The sequence below is a fragment of the Manduca sexta genome, chromosome 19 (genome assembly GCF_014839805.1).
Source record: "Manduca sexta isolate Smith_Timp_Sample1 chromosome 19, JHU_Msex_v1.0, whole genome shotgun sequence".
NCBI lineage: Eukaryota > Metazoa > Arthropoda > Insecta > Lepidoptera > Sphingidae > Manduca > Manduca sexta.
The window spans coordinates 106,045-121,205 of record NC_051133.1 but is presented as its reverse complement, the minus strand read 5'-3'; the positions used below and the strand labels follow the sequence as shown (position 1 = coordinate 121,205).

General features: G+C 40.7%; 2 protein-coding genes across 2 annotated transcripts; one reads left to right on the top strand and one right to left on the bottom strand.

Annotated features, from left to right (window-relative positions):
• Window positions 1-1,114: 1,114 nt before the first annotated feature.
• On the bottom strand, window positions 1,115-5,616 carry LOC115440691 (organic cation transporter protein). Its single transcript, XM_030165109.2, has 5 exons — window positions 5,380-5,616; window positions 3,195-3,405; window positions 2,388-2,488; window positions 1,864-2,018; window positions 1,115-1,473 (listed from the first exon to the last, which is right to left on the bottom strand). The coding sequence occupies exons 1-5, from the start codon at window positions 5,514-5,516 to the stop codon at window positions 1,115-1,117; spliced, it is 963 nt and encodes a 320-aa protein (XP_030020969.2). The 5' UTR covers window positions 5,517-5,616.
• A 1,182-nt stretch (window positions 5,617-6,798) lies between these two features.
• On the top strand, window positions 6,799-14,702 carry LOC115441507 (organic cation transporter protein). Its single transcript, XM_030166321.2, has 8 exons — window positions 6,799-7,047; window positions 10,495-10,705; window positions 11,695-11,795; window positions 12,383-12,537; window positions 12,677-12,936; window positions 13,251-13,599; window positions 13,716-13,897; window positions 14,151-14,702. The coding sequence occupies exons 1-8, from the start codon at window positions 6,821-6,823 to the stop codon at window positions 14,346-14,348; spliced, it is 1,683 nt and encodes a 560-aa protein (XP_030022181.2). The 5' UTR covers window positions 6,799-6,820; the 3' UTR covers window positions 14,349-14,702.
• Window positions 14,703-15,161: the final 459 nt, after the last annotated feature.

The window sequence follows — 15,161 nt, the reverse complement described above, 5'->3', positions numbered from 1 at the left end:
CATTGAGCGACCAAATCAAAGAAATGAAGCAGGAGCCAGGCGTAGAAGTAGATAGTCTATCATATCACGACGTACACCACTACACTATAATTTATGTAATAGTAAGCGTGGTAGTGATCGCGGGAGCAGTGATGGCGTGGAGACGCGTCCGGCGCGCAGAACAAGATTGTGCTGGAGTCGACCAGCGCGTCACTGACAACGGTCGTTATTGTGGCACTAGCAGTGATAGTGTTACTGAAAGTGGTAATGTTCAGTGTAGTGAAATGAGTGTTATTAGTAAATCAGATCGGGCTTCTTCACCCATTGTCAGAGCACCTATCTTCAGAGCCCAAGAGAACATTGTTTAAGGACTATTATGTTTAGTTATAACTTGAAATTGTTTATTCACCTTGTTATTAGGTTAATTGCATTCTCATGTCATATCATCACCCTTTGCTTATCCTCTCCCGGAGCATGTACGGTTACACCGTACATATTTTCATACGCACTCAGCACTTTTACATAGCACGCGTCAATTACTTATAATATTGTAATAGTTCGTTAGTTCACAATCATACCGCGTCCGCATCGCACATATTATCATTTATCATTATCACCATTTGTGAGCTCAATACATCAGTCAAAAAGCAGTTTGAAGTGTTTTAATTATACAAGCCAAATAGGTCTTCGGACCACACCCAAACATGTGTCGAGGCCATCTTGCTGAACCTGTAACACACCTGTCTATTTGCCGTAATGTCACCTGATCATTTCGCTGTTATTTTATCCCGCACTTAAAAAGTCCTCCTAAAAACTCATTAATTTAAAACAAAATCTTTTATATCAAACTTATCACATTATCTTTCCTAAGACCTTTCAAACCACAATATATTGCTTTTCATAGAGATTTAGAGTTCGATTATGCTTAGAATAAGCATCACAATATAATGTGATAAGTCATCGAAAAAAAACAATATTTACAATTAGAAGTAACAATACAAATGGACTGGTCTCGTGAACCGGATGTATCTACAGGGCTCGGTTATAGCGAACATACAGTAAACCCCCAAGGATGACAGGCACAGTGAAGTTACAAAAAAAATATTATTAACACTCAATACGTTCATATTCATACTCACTTACAAAGCGCCGTAAACACGGTCTCCTCTGCTTCTATTTTATCGTTCTTCTGTGGATGTAACAGTTGTTCTAGCGATTCTTCTGGCACGGGGAGCTTATTCCAGCTGGCAGCTTGCTTTACTAACTCAATGGCTTCAGCGAGCCGCCCACGCGTGAGTAGCCATCGCGCGCTCTCTGGTAGTAACCATGGGTACAGAAGAAGAAGGAAAGAGGGAGGATACGCGATCCTGGCCCACAGCCGCCACGAGTCAGTCAGGTAATCCAACAGGGAGAGCGAAGCGGCGCCCAGAGACAGCGGGAGACCCAACACCAGGCTAGCCAGGATTCGCTGCTCCACGCCCAACCACTCTATCACTAAGAATCAATAATATACATAGAATTACTGTTATTTTTCGCTAAATTAGTCTAGTTGCAATATACTCAGGTGATATATATATTCTACAAAATAATTGTGATTAGCTACGGTTATATAGATACGACAACACGTGAGCTGTAAGTTCGCTCATGCGGGCTGCGTGTATCTCTAGTTATTCCATTTGTGTTGTCCCAAGCTCCAACAAACAATAACAATTACTTATGCTACTCAAATAAATATGTATGATCACTTGCTATAATTTTCTTATAATACTTAAGATTAAGGATTTGGAGCTCCGATAAGTTGAAGGTTAAGCATTAGAATAGTGCTATCCTAAATTGAAGGCCGGACTGGCATAGATTAAGAACGTAGTTAGTAAAGGATGTTACTGAGCACGAAGGCGGCAGGGTAAACGCTGGCGCCTGCTACCGTCTCCAGCAGCTCGGCGAGCAGGTAGGCGCCGTACGAGCTGGTGAACGACTTGCACACGCCCACTATACCAGCTCCGCATCCACTCACCACCAGCGCTGCGCGTCTACCGTACCTTAATAGACAAATTACTCAGTATAAATCTCTGCATAAAGAATTTTAGGTGCAAGACTTCAGTGATAAAAAATAAAGTAAGTGCTGACGGCTAGGAGACACTATGACTTCGTTTTTGCACAATAAAGGGGACAAAATCACGAAATCTATGGGCTCGTATACATACACAACTGCAGAGGGATTGTTCAAGTGTTATCGTTAAAGTACAATATTGTTGAGCCTTCCACGTTCTCACTAAAATGACACTTTGAAATCGTGAATGGCTATGGCTACATCTGTGCCAATCTCTTCGTGGTGACGAAGGTGGCTTTAACGCCTACGCCTAAGCGGTATTTGTTTTGGTTAATAATAATCGGGCGTGTATAAGTACCTGTCTGAGAGCCACCCGATGAGCGGCAGGGAGATGAGCATGCCCACGTTGTGCACGGTGCCCACCAGCGTGCGCTTCCACTCCTCACACGCCAGACCGAACTGCAACGCGCACACCATTCAATTACACACATACACACTCACGCCTTTTATCCCTAAGAGTTTAGGCATCTTCATATCGGTCATAGATTCCAAACTCCGAACCGATAGACGTACTGCGCGCGCAATACAACCACACCATTAGTAACCAAAAATTGACGATATTTTAATTTGGAAATAAAATTTACTTACAAGTGATGTTCGTTAGAATATAATATATGTAAAGAGGCGAACCAAAAAGGCATGAGATGCTATAAAAAGTAAAATTACAAGTACCAGCACCTTACATTATCCTAATAGCAAAACCACTCATTAACATCATTATATGAATTGCTTCTGTGGCACCTAGTTGTAATTCGACTGCTGCAGTGCTCAAGTTTCAAATTTGATTACCGGGACGGGTAGCTATATTGGGATTTTCTGCTTATATAAGCCTGGAGTGTGCAATTTGTGCTCGATATAGCGATAGGCTCACCTCTGTGACATCATGGGCCAGAATAGACATTGCAAGAAGTAGGTGAAATAGTTGCGCCTCTGCTTACACCTTGTATAGTGAAGTAAGAATTGAATTATGCTATGTAGTACCTACTATAGCGTGTAGATGCAGATACACACCCTAAAAATAATGTTGACGGCGCCCATGTGTATGTGTGTACGTATGTTAACGAATAAATATTATTATCTCATAGCGTTTATTCAAGTCTCGTACCTCTCCGACGATGCTGCTGCCCTGCTGGTACACGAACTGGTCGCAGGCGATCGTGTTGTTGTCGAAGGATGTGGGCAGACACGTGTGGCTGTTCGGTGCCCGGCGCCGGCACTGCGTGTCGTTGGGGAGCGCCCACTGACTCCATTCGGGAGACCATTCCTCGGGCGATCTGATCACTCCAGGTTTCGGTTCACATTCCGGGACGTAACATCTGGAAATTAGGATATATTACAGACTACCTTATGGTATCATAACAGATACAAATGTTTATAGTGTGTCCAAAGTTATGCACAAGTGACGTACCGGTTATTGTTTTTGAAGATTTGAAGATAGCAGTCGTTATGAAAGATGAATTAAGTGAATAACTTCTCTTATTACTATGCGGTTAATACTTCACAAGTTAAAAGAGTCTATATTTCGCTACTAGAATACAAATATGAGCTAATAATTCAATTTTCAAATAAAGCGTACTTCTAGATTAAATTCAACTTTGGGAAAAGGTAAGTACAATTTTTTTTGTTACATCAATTCCAACTCATTTCAATATCAAGGTTTGTTAGTGTTAAAAAGTACTATGAGTTGAAATTCACAATGTAGCTATGGCGCTGTTGCAAAAACTTCCCCATTGTTAGGGACTTATGAAAAAGTGTTATTTTTTCATTTAAGATAATTCAAGGCTAGGTTTTTCTGTGATCCGATTGTTTATGTACGAGTATTTAAGTACTTGTTGAAACATCATGCGCGGTCAAAGTTTATACCTAAATAATGTAAGTACGCAATTTAAAATTGTCACAGTTGTCAAATTGAATAGCTCGGGGGTCACAAATCTTTACATAATTATTATGATGGTCCAAATAATTGAATTACGGCCGTTGAATTTAATATATTTGTAACATATATAACACATACATTTTATTTTTATAAATTTAAAGCATCATTACTATGCTTCTACGAAAACACGCGATGCAGTATTATAGTAAGAAAGTTATGTAAAACTTTCTGCGGCGACTCTTATTGGAACCTTCCGCGATATGTCTTACTCTTGAAGTAAAGCCAAAGCCAGAGCTCAGAGCCATCACAATATCATCGCCTTCTCTCCCGACGTCTCTACACTTAACATCTCCGAGTAGAATTATTACAGTATTACGACTATTACTGATAAATGACTTGTATTAAATACTAGCGAGTATTAGCTAGTTATTACACTTTTAATCCAATGATTGGTTTTAACGTGATACCACAACGAACATTTAAACACACAGAAAAAAGATTCAAAAGTTGTTTTAGTTCTGCCACCAATTTCGCATCTTCCAGGTATTTTCTTCAAAAATACTTATTGTACAGACATGGAAAATCCATAATTTTATTATATGTATGAAGTACAGATATTCTCTTGCATGTTTGTGATGGTTATGTAACGAGAAAAATACCAACGACTCCTTTCTTCTTACCTGTCACTACATCTGTGTACCTAGTACCATTGTACACCTTAACCGATGTTATTATGGCGTGAAATTCAATTGGTACTGCCAGGATCAGTGAGACTGCCAGCCTGCCACAGGTGCCAATGCTTAGCACCGGTAATTCTAGCTGATAATAAATTATATTATGCACCTGTATTGAATAGGTGCCGTGAAGAATATAGAGACGCGTTAATACATAGAGTTGTGGGACATGGCCCCTATGCCATCTCTTCCTATTTCCCTAATTCTAGTATATTTATAAGAGGCATGCCGATTGCCTCGGTGGCGTAGTTGTAAATATAAACGGTATGAGTACGACTACCGCGCTGAGGTCGTAGATCGTGGGTTCAAAATCCTGGGTCGGACCAAAATAATTGTCACTGAGTTTTTCCATCTTCAAAATTACTCAGTCGCAGCTTGGAGTCAGTAAGTTGGCGGTGTGATACCCCCGTGCCTCGGAAAGCACTTAACGCCGTTGGTCCTGCGCCCGATCCCTTATCCGGTCACGTCGGATTGCCGTCTCAACGAACTATGAGTGTGAAGGAACAGAGAGTACACCAGTGTGTAGTGCATAAGTGTGTGTATGTTGCGGCACACACCTATGCACTATAATATCTCCTACGTACTTGGCTGATCTCCGTTGAGATTAGCTGCCGTAGCCGAAATTTAGTTAAAAATCACCACCATTTATAAGAGGCGTTAATTATTGGTCCTTAAGTTACCTGTACTCAGTGGGTGCTGCGAGGAATACGTAGTTGGTGCCGTAGGCGCCGGTGAGTAGCACGGGAAGTCCTAGTAGCAGCGCCAGTCGAGCCTGCCACCGGCCCCAGCCCGACCACCACGCCTCTTCTCCTGCCATTTCTAGGCCTCTGGTACCGACCCCACAACAACTTCTATGTATTTCCGCTTTTAAATCGTCAATTTACCTAAAAACCACTGATTCTTGTGATCCCTTTCCTTAACATTTATTTTTCTTATATTTTATGTATTCCTCTTTCTTGTAGAAGACTGAATGCTTTGTAGGCCTTGAAGTATCCTGGGACAACTTGTAACTGCCGGTAATTTGGTCTTGTTGATGTAAGATGCTTCCTTATTTCAATGGCCGTGACTGAGCGAGTGCGGCGCGCACCCCGGGCGTGGTAGTTAAATAGGTGTTGCGTCCTTGCAGCACGTGGTACTCACAATGGATTCGTTTTTGTGAAGTGACAGTAAATTCAACAATCATTTTCATACAAGTGAATGAAAAGCAACTGGTAGAGGCCCATATTTCTTCACCAGCCCGATCGGGATAGTTGCTGCTATTGCTTGCATTGCATTTCATATAGCGAGTGTAATTTCATTTAATTTCCAAAGAGTAGTATTACGGATAAATAGGGAGTGGGATTTGTTTTTCTATGTAGATAGAAACAGCGCGTATTTGCATGTGGTTACTTATCTTCAGGAGTCTACCTACTGATTAAAGCATAAACATATAGACCTGTGTCTACGAAGACTGTACAATAAGGTGATGAAATTGTATGATAAATAATTGTAGAAGGCATGACGCAAATGTCCTATATTTTGAGTACATAGAGATGCTTTAGCATGTTAGCAAATATCGTACTGGGACACTTTGTGATAGTGTCAATGCACAAGGTCATGAACATACATAATAAAAATATATGAAAATTAAATCAAACAATTGCTACGACACAAAACAAAACATTGCTAATCCTCACGTACGTAATGTATGTGTCGGTGGGAGGATTCTCATTAGATATTTGTTTACCTCTACTGGTTAACAACCACTGCACATGTGGAAGAACCTGCCATAGTGAGCCCTCATTTATCATAACAAATTCTACTGATGAGAAACTGAGGAGAATGCTTTTAGTCTTAGTGAATAACGAGACAAACAATCAGCTCGACCATCAAGTAACGTTTACCATCTATTGTTTATTGATTTTGAAACTAAGGTAAGTATTTTCTATTAAATTAAACAAGGTCAGTGACTCGTTTACTTATAATACTTATATTATCAACATATTTCACATTGCGACGTTACATCGCGAGTGTGATGTAACACGCGTCGTCACAGACTGATACGTGGGGAATCTTATCTCACGCTGCACGGTCAGTATCACCTGCGGCGGCGCGCGCGCAGTGACTCTCGCAACCCGCGCGATGCCGCCTGCCGCCGCACCCGCCGTCGCTACTGTCTCAGCCTCCGTTCGTTCCTCTGCCTCCGCGCCCGCGACCTCACCTACCGATGCGCTGGAAGCGGCCCTGGAGCAGTTGGGTCCCTTTGGGTTCTACCAGCGCTATGTAGTGATTATGCTGTGCATCCCTAACGTCTTCGCGGCTATGTACTCCCTTAACTACGTCTTCGTGGCTGACCAGGTGCCCTTTCGGTGAGAGTTGCATGAGATCTCAGCTGATACACAGTCTTCAGGCTGACTTATGTTCTAACAGGTGCAGTGAGCCACTCTCTGAGTTACAATAATGAAATTTGCTCCTGATTTTACATTGAATAGTACTTTCTAGTACATGTAAATGTGAAAACATTGTTAGTGAACAACCGTAACATTTAAAAGGAAAAGTCATAAAATGCAATATATACGTTTCTTACGTGTGTGCGAAACTCGTTGCATGTGTTACTGTAGTACATGTATTCGCCGCGTCATTTCTTTGTTAGTGAAAATACATCATTTTGTTTGAAACAATAAGCGAACTTGACACTGTTGGGATATATGGCGGTGGAGTAAAGGTTGACGCACACTTATTGAACGGGCGGGGCGCGACGCAGCATAAGACTTAGTATATAACGAACCAAAACATGGATGGATAAGCTATGTAGTATATAGCACAATGCTTTTTATACAACTGGATAAGGAGACAAGCAAGTCGTTTGTGTGATGGTAACTGTCAAGTAAAGTCCTAGAAACAATCACGCCAATCAGAAATTTGAATTGCTTTATGGTGATCACCCTGAGACATTCGATTTAATGTGTCAGTCTCCTAAAACTAGGCAATATTCTAAATATATATAACTCAAAGGTGACTGACTGACTGACATAGTGATCTATCAACGTACAGCCCAAACCACCGGACTGATCGGGCTAAAATTTGCCATGCAGGTAGATGTTATGACATGGGCACCCGTTAAGAAAGGATTTTGATTAATTCTACCCCCAAGGGGATAAAATAGGGGATGAAAGTTTGAATGAAACTTTGTCAATTTTAAACCGGTCGGACTGTGACTTTGCATGCATAAAGCTACTATGCCGTAGGCATCCCTTAAGAAAGGATTTTAATAAATTCCACCCCTAAGGGGATAAAATAGGGGATGAAAGTTTGTATAAATCTTCTTAGATTTTCGACTGATTGGACTGAAATTAAAGATTGGAGCTGCTATAATGAAGGCCCCATGATCCCATGGGGATAAAATTAGTTTGAACCTATCCGTACCGGGAAAATATGTAGCAAGACTTTTATCATACAGTGGACTTTTATCCCGGAAAACTCTTTCATGCGGACGAAGCCGCGAGCAAAAGCTAGTTACTATATAAGGTCTCAGTATGTATACCTATGGTTCGGGACAGGAGCTGATAATCTGTCCATTAATCATAATTTTTGTACAAATGTTATCGCCACGCGGTTGCTAATTACTTATTAAGATCACAATCAATGTTTGAACTTTATCACCATCACACACACATCACAGTTTTGAGATAACACCCACAGCACTACTCAATCCTGTCGCTTTTGTTTGCTATTACAATAATATATAAACACTCCTTCTCTCTTCGAAATCATTCTAGTTTTCCAGTTTTATTAAGGGTGTTGTATTTTTTTTCCCCCGAAGTTTTGAAGACTTTACAGCCTTCATGGACATGGCGGACTGAGGTGTTGGTCGTCCGAAAAGTTCAATAGCCCCCTGCTACACCTTGAGACTATCTAAAGTTGTTATTATAAAAATATTAAAATATGTGGGACAAATATACTTACATACATACATACATAACATCACGCATTTATCCCCGAAGGGGTATGCAGAGGCGCAACTAGGGCACCCACTTTTCGCCAAGTATGTTCCGTCCCATGATGTGATAGGGGGCGAGCCTATCGCCATATCGGGCACAAATTCCAGACTCCGGGCTGATACTGAGTAGAAAAACCCAAATATCACTTTGCCCGACCCGGGATTCGAACCCAGGACCTCAGAGCGCTATTGTACTTCAAAAAAATTATTAAAATCATCTAGTTGGCGTTAAATTGTATTCATGATCGGTATTTGAAACTGACCTATAGCTGGTTACGAGCCTACACTAATACGACGTGATACGACCTATTTGTCGTTTAGCATATTTAAATATTTGAGCTCTATTTCATGTGAAGTCAGATAAAAACTTATTTGAATGGAATTTTCACTATATTATTCTCCGTAGTTCAATTAACTATTAATTGTTTTTATTTATCTTGACAAATACGCATATAGTTAAAAATAATTAATTAGCCTCATACTTTTTTACTAGAGGTAAACACGCGGTCTCCCCTCCGACAGACTACAGACTCTACCTCACATAATTGATTGTAAATCTATCAAACAAACGATTAACAAAACTTTATGGTTCTTTCTAACTTTCATTAGTGTTAAATATTTGAATATGACTAGCTATAAATGAGTTGGTAACATTTCCCTTACGACCTTTGTAAATCATGCCCTTGAGAAAATGTTCCGAATGTAATTTAGATGGCGCGATACGAGTCCTTATCGCTGCCGAATCCGCGCTCACATACTTTATATACATACATACATATATGACAGGACACCAATATTGATATTTGTTAATTGCAGTACTGAAATAATTTACATATTCTTGAAAACCCGTGAAACTACTTCTTATCCCAGTAAGTGTTTTTAGACATCAACAACATACTTTAATTGTGGCTCATAATTTATAAACAAATACTAGGAACCATGTAATGCCACATATTGCCGGCTTTCCTGGTTGTATTCGCTAATTCATGTTGCAGATCGTTTACAATGTGATTCTACTAAATTATATCTCTCAGCTTCCACCGGAATGTCGTCAAAAAATATTTATCTTCTGTAAAATAAACCCAATACAACATATAAATGAAAAGGTAACATAAGTTTTTCGCATCAATACCATAACTAAACTCGGTGATGTGAAATCGCGATAATCATCTCATAACAACAGACCGAATGAAAACACTGACGATTCGCTATCACTGATTAGATAGCACCCATTCAACAGATACCGTGAGAGGAATCTCAAGTAGCTTACAATGTTTTTAAACATAATATAGGGTACATGATTAATTACAGGTCAATACTAGATTAGTGGTCTCAAAAATTTTTATGGATTTACTTATATTATCATACGTAGACACTTACAAATTTGTAAACTACTTATTTTTTTGAGAAATACTGCACAGCGCCTTAGTTATAGTATTTTTGGAAATCACTTCACAAAACTAGTCGTCCTATTAGCCCACTCGTTTATAATATGGTTACTTCCGTGACTATTTGAAATAAACCCGTTTCTTGTGTTTTGATGGAATCATCACATCATTTTGCTATTCGTTTATTTTTGATTAACTAATTACTTTGCTGAATTTTTTTAGTAATTAATTGTTTTTCGTTCTATGATATCAGTGTACAGTGGATGTGTAAAATGTCATTAGGACTGAAGACATAACCCGCTAAATTATTTTGGAATTCGGTACATACATAAACCATGTCTAAATTTAACATTATAGTCGACCAAATGGGTTATCCTTTACAGTACCTTGACGTAAAGCATTCAAAAAACAATACCTCGGTGTTGCAGATGCGTGGTGCCAGAGTGCGAGGGCTACAAGCCCCCGTTCGACAACACGTCAGCCCTGGAGCTAGTCCCGGCGGGCTCGCGCTGCCAACGGTACGCACCGTTGGCCGACCGGCCCCCAGGGAAGACCTGCGAGCGACACCACTACCATCCCTCCCAAACCGTGCCGTGTGATGTGTTCGCCTACGAGAACACCGACACTATATTCGCTGAGGTAAACAGACTGGAATTTGTACTGCTTGTTACGCTTATGAATATGGTTTTCAAGATCTCTGAGTTAATTAAATCAGATGTCCAAACAAAAATGTTCGTCGTAGGGTATTATAATTGAGTTATACAATAGTTATTATACCCGTGATTGAAGTTGTTAGCTCTACATGACGTAGAGACGCTAATGCGGAAACCACACTGTATTGTTTATGACTTTTCAGTGAAGTCCTTCACGTTTTTCCGTCACTGTGTATAGTATGGTATTGAAACGGCTATAAGATATTTATGATAATATATATTTGATCTAAACTCATAAAGTAATGAGTGCAGTGCAGTGTCATTTGAGAGCTGAGTCAGTTGCTTTAAACTAATCGAAAACAAATAACTATAAGTATACCATTTAATGACGTAATTAAGCAATTTTAACTCACACTCCGCAATAATAAGTGACATTTATATCCATTTCGTAATTTCATACAAATACCGAATACGCATGAGGCAAAAAATATTTCTCACGTCGACTATTGTGCAAGTAATTCACAGTTTGTACAACTGACGATTTGAAGTAACTTCGAAAACATTGACATCATTAATGTTTTACATAGCTTAGTACGCTGTGCTATACACGTAGAAATATTAAATATTAACGCACATAATGTCCTGGAAATACAAGGAGGCTGAAGCGTTTTTTAATCCAAGAGTAGACACAGCAGTGCAGTGGCGAAAAGTGTCATTTTCCGAAAGGAAAACCTACACAACATATAGGTACTAATATGCATAAACGCGATCAGCAAATCGTTCTAATGATAATTAGATTCTATAGAAATTCTACATAGAAGGAAGCCGACGAGAATCGTTATATGGACCCTTCGCCTCTATAGTAATGATACCAATGTACCTTTTACTATTACTGTCGTTTAAGAGGAATGTATTACATGCTTATTAGGGAGGTTACGTGGACATTAGAAATATTAATCATATGTTATGTTTCAGTTCGACCTGGGCTGCAGCGAGTGGCGGCGCACCCTGGTGGGCACGGTGCGCAACACCGCGCTGCCCATCGCGCTGGTGCTCACTGGATACCTCTCCGATACGTTAGTCGCTTGAGTCAAAACACATTCATAAACTAAGTTATACACACTTGCTTATGAGTATTGTAATGTAAATGATTAAAACATATTCTTTGATTATGATTAATGACCGCTGATAATGAACAGATACTAATCGAGAGAGAAATTGTGGCTATGATGCTGATCTTTATGGAGTAGAGCTATTGTCTCTACTAATTATAATATACGAGGGCACTTGACTCTAATACAGGCAAATTATATCTAGTTATAGAATTTTAACTTTAATTTTAACTTTATTTCTAGTCTAGGTTTGTAGTGCGTATAATAGGATTATCAAGTAAAAGGAAATTACCCAATAACTAATTGCCGCGATTAGTTTCTAGGGGCAAGTCGGTTTATAACACAGAATGTATAAGATTTTAATGTGTATCTTCGTAGCTCTCATGTCTGTATGTTTATAAAGCATTAGTGTTGAACTGTAATAGAAAGACAATAAAGTTCTATAACTGTAACAAATATTATAGACTGCGCTATGTAATGAATTACGTAATACATCCTATATGATATGGCGATAAATCTTTCTCAATGTGCTACTGTGATTATGTCTGTAGGTACGGGCGTCGTACAGCGTTTTGCGTGTTCTCCGCGTTCGCGGGCGTGCTGGGCATCGTGAAGGGCTTCTCCCTCAACTATCCGATGTACGTCGCGATGGAATTCTTCGAGGCCGCGCTCGGCTACGGGTTTAACAGCGCCGCTTACGTTATGAGTATGTCTTACACATTTTTCTTATTGCAGTCTTCACCAACTTTTCGAATTCGAAACGAACTTATAATAAACAATAGATAATGACGATGTCGGAAAAATAAAAAACATAATACAGTGTGTTTAACTCTCGTTATGAACAGTGGTAGAGCTGGCGCGTCCGTCGGTGCGCGGTATATTCGCGTGCGCAACGGGCGTAGCGTACGGAGCCGGGGGCGTTCTGTTCGCGCTGGTGGCGTGGCGCGTGCGGTACTGGAGGTACCTGCTGTTCGTTATCCACTCATTCGCACTGCTGCTGCCGCTCTACCGCCTGCTGTTAGACGAGAGCGTGCGCTGGCTGCACTCGCGAAATAGGACGCAGAAAGCCGCGAGCATCATACGCAAAGCGGCGAGGTGGAACAAGGTTTGCCTAATACTGCACTAGTATAAATTAAAAAAAAAAAAAAATCACGTCGAATTGATAACCTCCTCCTTTTTTTGAAGTTGGTTAAAAACAAACGAGTCGTCCACTGAAAAGTTTATTACGTAATTGACGGAAAATTACCGTCTTCTAATTAAATGAAATTACATTATAGAAATACATCCAATATTCTCACTGCAAATAAACTATAAACGCAAATCTATTCCGCCAACTCTTCCACGGGACAATTATAAAATTTAGGAAGAAAGTTCTATGTCTTACGGGATGTTATGTAAGGAAATACTCCACGAATTCAGGTCATTTTAAGCGAGGAAGTGATGAAGAATCTCGATGGAGACTCCTTAAAGACTGAAGAGTCGTCAAAGTCAAACCCGTGGCTGGGGCTGGTGCGGTCTCGCGTGCTGATGGTGCGGTTCGCGACGTGCTGCTGGTGTTGGATCGCTGTGTCGTTCGTTTATTACGGGCTGACTATCAACTCGGTGGCGCTGTCGGGCGACAAGTACGCAAACTTCGCGCTTAACATGGCCATGGAGATCGTGGCATCGCTACTGCTCATGATGGCGCTCGAGCGCATCGGACGCAAGTGGAGCATCCTCGGCGCGTTCCTGGTCTGCGGTGTCGCTTGCGTCACACCATTCTTTGTCGGTCAGTGCTCTTCCATAGTATATCATAGCTATAAAAGCAAATATTTAACAGCTTTATTTATGACTATTTTAAGACGTTGTTTATTGCATGTAACTTCTCTAATTTTTATATATCAGATCACTCAGGCACGTGGCTAGGTCTGTTCTTCGTGGGCAAGCTGGCCATCACGTTCGCATTCAACTCCATCTACGTGTTCAGCGCGGAGCTGTTCCCCACGAGCACGCGCAGCTCCGCGCTCGCCGCCTGCTCGCTCGTCGGCCGGCTCGGCTCCATCCTCGCACCGCAGACACCATTACTCGTACGTCATGTTTTCTAAAAACATTATAAAAGGCCTTTATCACGATGAAGTGATACAGCCGTAGTGATGTTTAAATAGTACAGTCAAAATATTATTGTAATTTACTGTGAACATGCAAATTAGCTAATCACATATGACTTTTACGTGTCAAGATGAATAAAATATCTTGATTGCTACATTTACTACACACAGTCACAAAATACTGAACAGTATTATAAAATTAATGTTTTGTGAATGTTCCGTTGTGTTGCAGAGCGCGACGGTGCAAGCGTCGCTGTACGGCGGGTGCTGCATGCTGGCGGCGCTGGCGGTGCTGCTGGCGCCGGAGACGCGGCGCACGCGGCTGCCGCTCGACGTGACGGACGCCGAGCACCTGCGCGCCGCCGCCGACGCGCCGCTGCCGCCCGCGCCGCCGTCAGCCCCGCCGCGCGTCCTCTCCGCGGACACCTGACACTCGATTTCAGTCTTCGCACTCGCATCACCAGTGTCTTGAGCACGAGTTCTGACGACCGTACTTAACAATATCTATAAGACTGCATTGTACTTAGCATAGTGGCAGTTTTGAGACGCTTACAGTTTACCGACCACAGTTTTAAAAATTTGGAAAATTGTAATTTTCAGATGCCGTGTGTACTTGTATTACTCAAAATATTGTTATGATGAGATGACGTCACGTCAGTACTAAGCCTTACTTAATACGTACTTACTGCTTAGGTTACGTACATATGTTAAGTTTAAATATAAGTTAGCCTGTGATAATATTCAGTCACGTATTATTACTATACATATTACTTAATAAATTAAAGAGTTTTTTATTTTTAAATGCGTGTAACTATAATGATAGTATCTATGAGTGCCATATTAATATGACATTACATGCGTTGTTTACGTAAGGAAGTTACGTTATTTATAGATATTCAATACTTAAAAGGTAGATTTAATGCTACAGACCCGCTAGGTAGTTGGAAATGATGCGGTCTGTCGAGGCGAATGTCCTCAGGTGGAGACGAAGGCACATACCTTTAACTTTTTGAAGTTACGTGTTTATTTTTTATATCTTTAATATATAATATAATAATGGTATATTGATGTTTGTTTGTTGATACTGCCTCGGTGGCGTAGTTGTATTGCATGCGCGATATGGCAGCGATCTGAGGTCCTGGGTTTGAATCCTGGGTCGGGCAAAGTGATATTTAGGTTTTTCTGCTCAGTATCAGCCCGGAGTCTGGAATTCGTGCCCGATATTGCGATGGGCTCGCCCCCT

Bases quoted from the DNA above. Each gene is read 5' to 3' on its own strand.
- LOC115440691 (XM_030165109.2), bottom strand. From the start codon at position 5,516: ATGGCAGGAGAAGAGGCGTGGTGGTCGGGCTGGGGCCGGTGGCAGGCT. The intron at 3,406-5,379 runs GTAACTTAAGGA...CCTAATTTCCAG, and splicing joins GCAGCACCCACTGAGTACAG to ATGTTACGTCCCGGAATGTG. The intron at 1,474-1,863 runs GTAACATCCTTT...ATTGATTCTTAG, and splicing joins CCCTGCCGCCTTCGTGCTCA to TGATAGAGTGGTTGGGCGTG.
- LOC115441507 (XM_030166321.2), top strand. From the start codon at position 6,821: ATGCCGCCTGCCGCCGCACCCGCCGTCGCTACTGTCTCAGCCTCCGTT. The intron at 11,796-12,382 runs GTTAGTCGCTTG...TTATGTCTGTAG, and splicing joins ACTGGATACCTCTCCGATAC to GTACGGGCGTCGTACAGCGT. The intron at 13,600-13,715 runs GTCAGTGCTCTT...TTTATATATCAG, and splicing joins CGTCACACCATTCTTTGTCG to ATCACTCAGGCACGTGGCTA.